This window comes from Lucilia cuprina, chromosome 2, assembly GCF_022045245.1.
Source record: "Lucilia cuprina isolate Lc7/37 chromosome 2, ASM2204524v1, whole genome shotgun sequence".
Lineage (NCBI taxonomy): Eukaryota > Metazoa > Arthropoda > Insecta > Diptera > Calliphoridae > Lucilia > Lucilia cuprina.
In genome coordinates, this window is record NC_060950.1 from 21,043,318 (window position 1) to 21,055,415 (window position 12,098).

A 12,098-nucleotide genomic window follows, 5' to 3' on the forward strand; every position below is an offset into this window, starting at 1 on the left:
GGACCATGTCGTATGTTTTTCTCTTACGAATGTGTCGGATGAATGAGTTGTGTGCTGGGCTGTCTGATGATGGATGAAAGGTATCATGTACAAACGATACCATTGAATTTTCCTTCCTTGTTAACACAGTCTGTCCTTGTGAGTAAGAACAAAGTCTCGGCTTATTTGATGGATTCGTTTACCGGTTACGTCTCTAGGTGCTGTTGCCAAATCAACAAAGGCCATCCCATCTACGTGGTTGTAAACGGAAGTGATGTTTTACATCTCGGTAGTTACGTAACGGGGCAGCAATGGTCAGAGATTAAATAGCTGAAGTACTCGAGCAAAGTTTGTACATGGACCGGTATATCCGTGTACAAAATTTGCAACCTGCGTGTAAGATACACAAAGGGGAAGTGGTGAGTTGTTTACTTTTTACTCACCCAGTGGTTGAAAAACTACCACCGTTATATAGGGCAACATCCACTCATGGTACTCACGTAAAGCACTTCGACATTCATTTCTCTATCTATCAGTACCTCTAGTCTGCCGGGACTTGAATTCGTAGATTCAGAATTAGATGAGAACATATAAAAGGGATCTTTTTGGCACTATTTGCTTCAACAAAAGGTATTTTTTGAATTTTCTATAATATTGAACCTAGAAACATGATGTTAAGTATGTATAGTCGAAATTAGGTCAGAACCGGAAAAACTAAACTTATTCGTACTTTTTCGTTTTTCAAAAGGAATTTTCTATAATAATGAACATAGAAACATGAAATTATGTATGTAGAGCCCGGATTAGACGAGAACATATAAAAGGGAACTTTTGAGTATTTTTTTGGTTTTTAAAAAGGTACTGTTTTGAATTTTCTATAATATTAAATCTAGAAACATGAAATTAACCATTTTGAGCAACGAGGTGATTAATAAGGTTCAATAAATAGACTAATAATCGAACTTTTTCTCGAAAAAAAGTCGAAAAGTCGAAGTCGACTATTTTCTTTCAAAAAGTCTATAACTCGACTATCGTCTGTGAAAAAAGTCGACTTTGGAAATAAAAGTCCAAAAAAGTCAAAAAGTCGGAGAGTCGAAAAAAGTCAAAAAGTAGAAAATAGTCGAAAAGTCGGAAAAAGTCAAAAATAGTCAAAAAGTCGGAGAAAAATCACAAATTGTCAGAAAGTCGGAAAAAATCAAAAATAGTCAAAAAGTCGGAAAAAGTCGAAAATAGTCAAAAAGTCGGAAAAAGTCGAAAATAGTCAAAAAGTCGAAAAGTTAAAAATAGTCCAACAGTCGAAAATTGTTGAAAATGGAAAAGTCGTCTTTTAACTAAATGCAAAAAGTCGACTTTTACTTAAATACAAAAAGTCGAAAAGTCGACTTTTCGTTTCAACTATAGAACCCTAAGTAATTAATTATACAAAAAGAGGCCTAATGTGTAATATTTTGGTCAGTGTTCGAAGACTCTTTCATACATATGTATATATATACCCAAAAATGCAGACATATACTAGATTTTTTCATAATTTATTTCCACATTCTAATATTTATATGCACAAGCACGTAATTAAATAAAATATTTCAATATTAAATTAACGTTCATATTAAAATATCATCACATTTCCTTTTAAATAATTACTTAAACATGGAGTAAATTACTTGTTGTGTTAAGACATTCCTATGAGAAAAGAATTTAACCCAGTTAATTACTATTTACGTACTAATGTAGTATTTAAAAAATTAAACTACACATGTCAATATAAAGAAAAAAATCTATATGTAAACTTAAAATAAAACTGACCTTGTAATACGTGCATAAAAACATTTGGATGGTCAATGTAACAGGCGCAGCATAATATCCTTTGAGGATAAACAAATATTCCTTGAGGACTCTTTGACATTTTCATTTTAAACAAAACCCTAAAATTGGTTAAGTATTTAATTATATGTACATGGTCTCGAGCAATGTGTGTGTTTTTTTTTAAATAAAGAGGTGTAATTTAATTAACTTAATACAAATAATATTTTGTTAACCTAGTTAAATAGTATTATAATTATTTTTTTCTTTTAGAATGACACCATTGGCGAGAAAATAATCTTTGTAGACAAGGACTCTATGGAAACGAATGCTCATCAAACTTATCAAATTTTAGACGATATAAATGATTTGGTACGACCACTGTGCAATGCCTACGAAGCTGATCATACGGGAAAAAGGAATTCTATTATAAGTTGTCGTAAGTTGATTAATTTTAATTTAATAAGTTTTAAATCTGTAAAAAGAGGTAACGTGTCATATGACACTAAAATGTGTCGAAGTGTTTATGGACGTTAAGACAATTCTTAATATAAAAACAGAAATGTATTGAAAAATTTGTTTAAAATTTAGGAAAGGGAAAATGTTATCCCGAAAAGAATTACTTCTAAATTTCAAAATGCAACATGCATTTTGAATTCCTTTTTAAAAGTGTCCTTGATAGCCGACCTTCGGCTAGGCACATGTGTCTTAAATTTTGGCGTATTTTCAATACCTGATTCGCTAAACTAAGCTTTTCTTTACATAAAAAGACTCCTTTAAATCCATAGACTTTAAGTTATTTTTCTCATAGAACAAGCGCGGATCCATGGGTGGAAACCGGGGGCATGTTATCTTGGCGGTTTCCACCGATCGTCCCTTTACATAAGCACGCTGTTTATATTTGATACCTTTGTCTTTAATTTAAAAGTTATATATAAGATTTCAAAAAAATATATCTTAAAAATAACAATTTAAATTAAAATATTATTCAAAATCTTTTGAACCGATTAAATATGTTACAAAGAATAACAAGTTAATTCAATTTTCAGAAATTGTCTTCGCCCGAAATGGAATTCTCAGCCAATCTCCGTACTGCTTTATATTGGAAGCCACAGATAAGACAATTGATGTCCATGTCCCCAACACTGTAAGTATTAGATCTAAAGAAACTTAGAAACTAAATAAATTCAACTGTACTTTTTTGTTCCAAGGCTAAAGCCCATATTTGCATTAAGTCCGATCCCAATAAAATACACGAAGCAGATCGTCCCAAAGCTTTAGCGTTGCGATCACGGCAACATCGCAAATCCAATGTTATGAATTCCGAAGAATCAATATTAAATTCAGATGGTTTTGGTCGAACCATTACTCGCAGTATACTCAGTACTTATCCTAAAGATGCGTATGTTTATCGTACGGCCCAAGCAATGTATCGTGTAACTCAACCTAAAGACTTTTTGGAATTGATGAAGATGCCAGAATTGAAATACACCATAGTAGAGGATCGTAGTAAAGCATTCGCCATAACATCGGTGGCTGGTATTATTTATGTTAAGAATACAACAGCTTTGGAAAATGCTCCGGAAATTGTGTATTTGTAAGTTTTGTTAGGAAAATAAATGTTATCTTTAAGCTCTTAATAACATGTTTTTATTCCAGTTTAAATGTTTCCTGGCATGATACCCATCAGCGTTCTTTTGTGATAAATGTTCATTTGGTAAATGGTCGTCCCGACAACACCACCTGTGATCACAAAGTCAAATCTAGATCACAAACATGTGCTCAAATCAAATACGCCTCGCAATGTGTTAGATTTTGTGGTCTCGCCACTAATGGCAGTAGCTGTGTATGGCGTGGTTCTAGTGCGGGATTTTTTGGGCGTAACTATAAATCTTGTGTGCCAAATCCTGAATTCTGTCCCGATAATATCTGTGATCCTTTGGAAGAACTTAATACAGCTGCTTGCCCCCAAGATTGTACACCTAGCAATAAGATCATGGGACCGCACTCAACAAATGAAAATCGTCGAGGTATACTTTCGGCCTCAGGCACTTGTACGTGTGAGGATAATGGCAAATGTTCTTGTGCACCTTTAGACGATGAAGAACCCAAACCGAAACGTAAACGAAAGAATGATACCAGATCGGAAAACTCAGCTGACAAGTTAGAGGGACCAATTTATAATCTAAATACACAGAAAACTGATAAAGGTCCCCTTGAAGAAATGCTTAATTTAGCAGGCTGGGAATGTGACAATACATGTATAATAGTAGCCATTACTTGCCCCATGATTTTCATTACACTAATCATATGTTTGATTCTAACCAAGAGAAGTTTCAAAAAACGATCTTTCAGCAAAGAGAGTGTTACTAATAAGAAAAAAGATCATTTATCAGATTGTGATGTTAAGAACGGAGATTTACCTTTAATGCAATTGGAAAATAGTTTCAAATTTGATAGTTCCATTGCCGATACTAAGTGGGAGTTCCCACGCGAATCATTGGTCTTAGATTGTATTTTAGGCGAAGGAGAATTTGGCAAAGTAATGAAAGGTTATGCCACCGATATAGCCCAACGTCCGGGTGTTACTACGGTGGCAGTGAAAATGCTTAAGAAAGGTGCCAATTCGGTTGAATATATGGCTTTGGTCTCTGAATTTCAACTGCTGCAAGAAGTTTCCCATCCAAATGTTATAAAACTATTGGGAGCTTGTACTAAAGGTGATGCTCCCATGATAATTATAGAATATGCTCGCTATGGTTCATTACGTAGTTATTTACGTTTGAGTCGTAAAATCGAAAGTGCCGGTTGTGAGTTTGCCGATGGTGTGGAACCAGTTACAGTGCGTAATATTCTGTCCTTTGCTTTGCAAATATGCAAAGGAATGACGTACTTAACGGAAATAAAGGTAAGATTGAAATTTTGGATTAGATCCCTTAATAACCTTAAAAAACTTGACAAAATTATGTACGAAAATTCGTACTAAAATCGAATATAATTTGAGTTCAGATGTTAACTTATTCACTTGTAATATTCTAGTTGGTTCATCGCGATTTAGCCGCCCGCAATGTGCTATTGGCCGAAGGTAAAATATGTAAAATATCTGACTTTGGTCTAACACGTGATGTCTACGAGGATGATGCTTATTTGAAAAGATCTAGAGATAGAGTGCCAGTTAAATGGATGGCTCCCGAATCTTTGGCAGATCATGTTTATACCACTAAATCAGATGTTTGGGCATTTGGTGTTCTGTGTTGGGAATTGATTACTCTAGGAGCATCACCATATCCCGGTATACCACCACAAAATCTATATCATTTACTTAAAAATGGTTATCGCATGGAAAAGCCCGAAAATTGTTCAGATGAAATGTAAGTTTGAAAACAAAAAACACTGATAAAAAAGATTTATAAGAGCTAACTTTAAAATTTTCTCAATAGCTATAATCTTGTTAAATCCTGCTGGACAGATGAGCCAAATGCCAGACCCTCATTCAAGTACTTGGCCTCAGAGTTTGAAAAACTATTAGGCAATAATGCCAAATATATAGAATTGGAAACAAATGCTTTCTCCAATCCCAACTACTGTCTCGAAGAGGAGATAACGAAAGAGGCCTCCAATATAGAAGAAACCGATTTAAGTAAACCTACTAATTTACAATGGGGTGAACCGGATCCCTTGGATCATCTGTGGAGACCTCCCAAAATAAGTTATGATTTACAAGATTGTTGCAATAGTCGTGATACTACCAACACATTCTCTAGCAGTTTTCAACCACCACCCGGTTATGATATGCCAAGACCTCTCTTGGAAACACACACAATCGAACAACGTTTACGTTATGAAAATGATCTCAGATTTCCACTCAACATACGTAAAACATCTATGGCCGAGCCCATGAATAATATACAGGCTACGTATACCTTGCCCGTAAAGCGGGGACGTTCGTATATGGATATGACAAATAAGACATTGCTATGCGATAATTTAGATAATGATGATTTCGAAAAGCATATTTCTAAAACAATTTCATTTCGTTTTTCCAGTCTTTTAAATCTGAACGAACAAGAAGATAGTATGGCTTAAATATTGAACAAGAAAACAAGGAAATATTCTCTTGTAAGAGAAAATTTCTTGTCACCTTTTCATTTTTTTAGGAGAATTATACAGATTTTAAGTCAAATTTATTGGTTTAGTTTAACTTTTCGGTATTCCAAAGTTAATGGCTTTAAAATAGTTTTCCATGAATGAAATCTCTTAACTTAATATATGCATAAGACTATTTTTCAACATACACACCTATTCGGCATTTCAATTCGAATCGAAATTTTCTCAGTTTGATAACATTTCGTTATCAAAGTCAGTCACTAAAATAACAACTAAAGGGCAGTTCACACGATCACACTTTACGTCCGTAAAGTCTAATGAAAAAGTTTTGTATGTGTTTACATAATAATACATCCCTGATCTAAAGCGACGTGCTTGTTTTTTAATCGTTTTACAAAATGAAGAGAGCCATACGACTGTCAAATTTTCCATCCGTATTCTCTCTCGATGTGTGATAGTTTTATTACAACGTACTCTTTTACACAAAATTTTGACAGCTCATATTACTTGTGTGATCGTGTAAAGCCGGCTATAGGGCGGTTTCTACTACTACTCGGTTAAACTAGGCTTAACTTGATGTTATATTAAACCCGGAACAAATTTAGGCGGACTTTTAACGATGATTGTATATTTCTGTTATGGATCTAAGATTTGTTAAATTTATTGGTATTGCCAACTTTTCAGTCAAAAACATAAACAATAAACAGCTGTTTTTTTGCAAATATGTATCATTTTTGTAAAATGTAAAAAAAATGGCTAATAACACTCAGGTTACAGATTACTAAATAACACAAATAGTTAAACTAGGTTTAACCAATGACTGAAGATTATCATAATCAGATAAACCCGCCTATACAAAAACGTAGTAGTAATGCAGAAAAAATACAATCGTAAAGCATTAAAATAATAATGTTATCGTTTCTTCTTTTTCTTACGATTCCATTTTTAGTTGGAAAACAAATTTTCGAAATGCAGAATAGTGGTGATAATCTTTTCTCTCGACCATACATAAATAAATCTTAATTGTGCCAAATAAAATTTTAGTTTTTTTTGTACTTACATATAGACAAGTTTTCTGATACCACAAACATCTTTGACATCTGGAAATCTTTGAGATCTTAAACCGATTTTCCAAATTTCCATAAATTTTGGCATAGAATCTTGCATTAAAATAGCAACTAAAATAAAACAAAAAGAAAATTTAAATCTTAATTTTAAATCAAATCAATATTTACTTAAAAAATATTAGCAAAATACAAAATTTCAAATTAATTTCCATTGTCATTAGTTTTTTAAATTTTACCTTGAAAATTTTAGAATATATTTATTTTTAAAAGACTGTTATTATTTAAAAAAAAAATTAATTTAAGTTTTTATATAATTTAAAAACAATTGTTCAATTCACAATCGTTGTCATAAAAATGTTTGAAACAAATACAAATCAATAATATACAAAATTTACGACATACTAAGAATACAACCATACAACACCGATTATGAATTGAATAAATATTATGTTGAAACTGTTGATTAGTATTAGTTTATTGTTATTGTTTAAATTTAAATTCTTTTGCATACATAAAACATAAAATACTCTTTAATCCATAAAAGAAAATATTTCAAATTTAAGAATTTTTATTTTAATAAAATTTGCCAAAAAAAATATAATAAAAAATTAAGAAATTAACTAAATTATAAATGTAAATTGTATTTTTTTAATTAATATATATAAAAATTAATAAACTAATTTAATTATTTAATTTTTATAATTTTATATTTTAGCAAAACGATTGAATCGAAAATCTTTTGCAAATTCAAGCTTGCCAAAAACAAATGTTTTACTTTCCATAGATTTAAGTTAAACTTTGTAAATATATTTATTTATAGATTTAATAAAAAATATACACAACTATTAAATATGTATTTATGCTTAAATAAAATAATTATGTACATACATATAAATGCAATCGTTTATGAATTATTATTAAATACATAACTAAGGGCGGGTTTCTTACTACTCAGTTAAACTAGATTTAACATTTTGTTAGATTAAACTCGGAACAAATTTAGGCGGACTTTAAACGATGATTGTGTTTTTCAGTTTTGGATTTAAGTTCCGATAACTTTGTTAGTATTGCCAACTTTTCAGTCAAGAACCTAAACAATGAACAGCTGTTTTTTGCAAATATCACTTTTGTAAAATGTAAAATTTTAGAAGAAATATAAATAAACATTGAAGACAGTATACTGTTATTATAATAATATCAATAAAACAAATCAGAAAATTACTATTTACTTAGGGCGGGTTTCTTACTACTCAGTTAAACTAAGCTTAACTTGTTGTTAAATTAAACTCCGAACAAATTTAGCGGGTTTTAACCCGCACTCATATTGCCAGGTTATCACACGATTTTCCAGAGAAAACCCCACCAAACGACCTATACCTTCATATAGGAAGTTGGAGCATGCGGACTTCATTTCATCAAAGGTATTGTTGGTCTCCACCAGAAATAAGTTTCAGAGTTTTAATGGTCTCAACCAGTATATATGTATTTGAGTTTAAATGGTCTGCACCAGGTTATATCGTGAGTATTTTATGGTCTTTACCAGTTAAAAACATAACCTCACTCTGAGGTAAAACGAAAGCACGCGTTTAATGAAGACAGCTCATAACTTATAACAGTTTAACGAAGTAGTGCATTAAATTAGTGCGGGGTGAGAAGAAATTCTGTCGAAAGCCCAGCAACAAGCACAAGCCTCACCGTACTTAAGAAATAAAAACGTTGTCGCGAGAGTTGTTCCCCAACTCAGTCCTGAATTAGAACTTGGATTTTGAATTTAAGTTTAGTTAGCTTTGTTAGGGCGGGTTTTCCAGATAAAGATAATCTACATTATTTGTTTAAACCTAGTTTAATACATGTTTTGTGTTTTTCAGTAAACAGTAACGTTACTTATTATCTTTGTTTAACTGAGTGTTATTGGCCAATTAAACTTAAGTTATAAATGAGAAATTACAATTATGAAAAACAATAAAACTATGATTTCGGAAAAACGAAAACTTAATATTTTAAGTTAATTGCAAATTTCTGATTTGTTTTGTTTTATTTATTATTGTTTTAAATGTTTATTTAAAATTTTTTCATATTACAAAAGTATTATTGCAAAAAAACAGATGTTCGTTGTTTATATTTTTGAGTGAAAAGTTGGCAGTACTGAACTTAAATCCATAACTGAAAAACACACTCATCGGTTAAAGTCCGCCTAAATTTGTTCAGAGTTTAATATAACAGCAAGTTAACCTAGTTTAACTGAGTAGTAAGAAACCAGCCCTTAGCATTGCCAACTTTTCACTCAAAAACATAAACAATGAACAGCTGTTTTTTTGCAAATAATACTTTTGTAATTTCACCGAAGAAAGAAAAACACCAAAATTATTGCTAAATGTGTATTTATTTGTTCCATATGAAAATGAAAAAGAATCGAAACATAAAATTCATAATATATAAAAAGTAAAAAATACCACATTACAAGTAAAAGAATTTATTAATACAATCTTAAAAACTCGAATATTTGATCAGAATGGCGCCAAAAAAATCTTGGCCTCTTAATCATCAGGAACAGCTAAATTTAAATTAGCTTTACCCGATACAGAACCAATAAACATTTCTTCGTCACCACGTAGAGATAAGGCCTCACTGCCATCGCACACCTTGCGTTCGCGTATCATACCGCAACGTTCCCAACGTGAACCCTGACAGTTTTTGCAACTTACTTTGGGTAATTTAAAGACTGACACCGTACGATTACCGCAGTCTTTGCATTGGAAGAAACGTTTCTCTGCATCGACCACCTTTAAAGGATGACCTTCAGCTTTACAACGTTCCGAGGCAGATAATGCAGTATATTTGCAGATTTTGCAAATGACCGCTTTGCAGGGCATTTTATAGGTATTTAACATTTTCTCCTCCAACGCCTCCTTCTTTTCCAATTTACTAAAGTATTTATCCTGTTCCTCACGCTCACGCATATCCACTAGGTTTGTGTGCGATGAAGTGGCATCCATAATCCTTTGTATACGTGTTTTACGCTCCTGTTCTTTATGTTCTTCTTCGAGTTTTTGTTTCTTAGATTCATGTGACATAAACTGTTCATTGAGGTCATCTATGGCACGACGTTTACCATCTCGTGTTCCTCTTGTGGAATTGGGATTGACCTTTTCTATGGGTTTTTTCTTAAGAACTTCTAATGCCTTCATTTTCGCTAGCTGAGCTCTTCTATCGCCAACATTAACTTCTATGCAGAAATTATCTTTGGACAATTGTGGTGATTTTGAGGTGCCGGCAAAGGAAAACTCACGATTTTTAAATTTGTCTGGTATCGCTGAAATCGTTGGCGTTGAAATGGAAGGCGCTGCTAATTTTGAATTTGAACAAGGGGTAGAAGTTTGCGAGCTGGCAAATATAGATTCTCTTGTTTTTTGAGCCTGTGGTGTGGTGGGTGTCGGTGAGTTTTTTCCGTCCAAACTTGTAGAATGTTTTTCAGATTCTGCCTGCAGAATCTTTAATCTTTCCAAGTCCTTCATACGCTGCTTGGCTGAAGCTTCAACATTGCCTGCTATTTTAGAGACTGGGCCTTCTCGCGATGCATAAGGAACTGTAGAAGCTTGTAGTGCTCTTGGCTTAGAGGCATGATTAACACTGCCAGCAAAGGGTGATACAGCATACTCTGATAGAGAACTTATTCTTGAATTGTCTTTTTGTGTTAATTTTGCACTTTTTCTTGCCGGCACTGCCGAAAAGGATTGGCCACCATAAAAAACTTCACTTTTACCGAGTACCTTATTGCGCAAATCATTTAACCCTCTACCAGCATTAGCTGATTGCAATTCGGAACGTTTAGACATTTTACCAAACTCTTGTTTCATGTGAAATATACAGCAATCACATTCACTAAGATTGATTATGGCGTTACAAATTTCTCCATTGCGTTTAGTGGCTTTGCAGTTACCCATATCTTTAGACTGGCCCAATACCATCACTTTCTGGGCTGTGTCTATTGAAAGGCAAGCAACATCTTTACTTTCAGCTCGTTTTTCAAATATGGTGGGATTTAATACTGCTATACACATGCCCTGCGCTGTTTTCCATAGTTCTTTATGTGCGCCCTTAAAGAGAAACAATGACACAGTCTTGATTTCACCTCTCAAATCGGACAAACGCCAAATAGAATATGGTTGATCTTTCTTGCTCATCTGCACGGGACTTTTATGCACAAGAACTCCGGCAATAACCCAATCCTTAGAAAGATCTCCTCTTTCGGTATGAAATGCTATTGCAGAGAATGCCACAGATTTACGTCCACTCATACGTTCTATAAGCAAAGTACTAGAAATTAAAGGATTTATGATACGCAAACCGAAGACTGGATCAGTGTATACAGAACTACTAGCTCCGTTAGTGGGCAAAGACCGCCTGTCTTTATTTTCACTAACATTTCCAGCCGCCTTTGTTTCCGGCATTTTCTTAAAAGAGTCACTTATAAGAGATTGTCGCTTAGTAGGATGATGTGGATTTTTAATATGCATTGACAAAGATTTTCCCCCTTCAGCGGCATTATTATTACTTTTATCTTCCTTCAGAAACTTGTCGATTTCATAGTCAGCTTTTGACTCTTTTGCTGCTTGCTTTTGTTCTTTCAGTTTTTTGTTTATATCACAGCCATACTCATTGTACTTACGTTCTAAGAAATTCTTTATTTCTTCATCATCGGATGAATCTAATTCCACCGTTTTACTAGCTACCTGTTTTTCTATTTGCTTCTCAAGTTTGTTGTCCACTTCATAGCCAAAGGCTTCCGCAAAAGTACTGTCTTCTTTTAATTGAGGTCGTTGTTTCTCTACGGCTTTTGCAGGCAATAAATTTTTCTGTTCAGCTTTTTTCTCCTCTTCTTCAGCTTCGGCCAGAATTTTTTCTAGAGCCATAATTTCGGCATCATCATCAACAGATTCGTCATGTGTACTTTTCTCTTGGGGAGTCATTTTTTCACAAGTCTTCTTTAAACTTTCATTAAACTATATTAATTTGAGTCCAAAAAACGAAATCAACTGAAAATGAAATAAAAAAATTTTGCCGCTTTTTTTATTAGTGTTGATATTTTAACGATAACTTTCGTCAGGTAACAAGGTTATCGAATTAGAGTTGTATTTTGTTTCA

The 12,098-nt window shown here is 33.0% G+C and overlaps 2 protein-coding genes across 2 annotated transcripts in view; one reads left to right on the forward strand and one right to left on the reverse strand.

The window, feature by feature from the left end:
- The window catches only part of LOC111678362, a 43,942-nt gene extending 36,809 nt beyond the window's left edge, over window positions 1–7,133 (forward strand). The window contains exons 3-8 of the mRNA XM_023439659.2: window positions 2,053–2,218; window positions 2,829–2,926; window positions 2,991–3,376; window positions 3,439–4,687; window positions 4,819–5,150; window positions 5,220–7,133. Coding sequence (XP_023295427.2) covers window positions 2,053–2,218; window positions 2,829–2,926; window positions 2,991–3,376; window positions 3,439–4,687; window positions 4,819–5,150; window positions 5,220–5,865 — 2,877 coding nt within the window. The 3' untranslated portion in view covers window positions 5,866–7,133. The remainder of the gene's footprint in view (window positions 1–2,052; window positions 2,219–2,828; window positions 2,927–2,990; window positions 3,377–3,438; window positions 4,688–4,818; window positions 5,151–5,219) is intronic.
- Window positions 7,134–9,323: 2,190 nt separating this feature from the next.
- LOC111678373 (protein MCM10 homolog) lies at window positions 9,324–12,031 on the reverse strand. The gene has a single exon (XM_023439711.2). It carries the CDS (start codon window positions 11,921–11,923, stop codon window positions 9,491–9,493), a length of 2,433 nt encoding a protein of 810 aa, XP_023295479.2. The 5' UTR covers window positions 11,924–12,031; the 3' UTR covers window positions 9,324–9,490.
- Window positions 12,032–12,098: the final 67 nt, after the last annotated feature.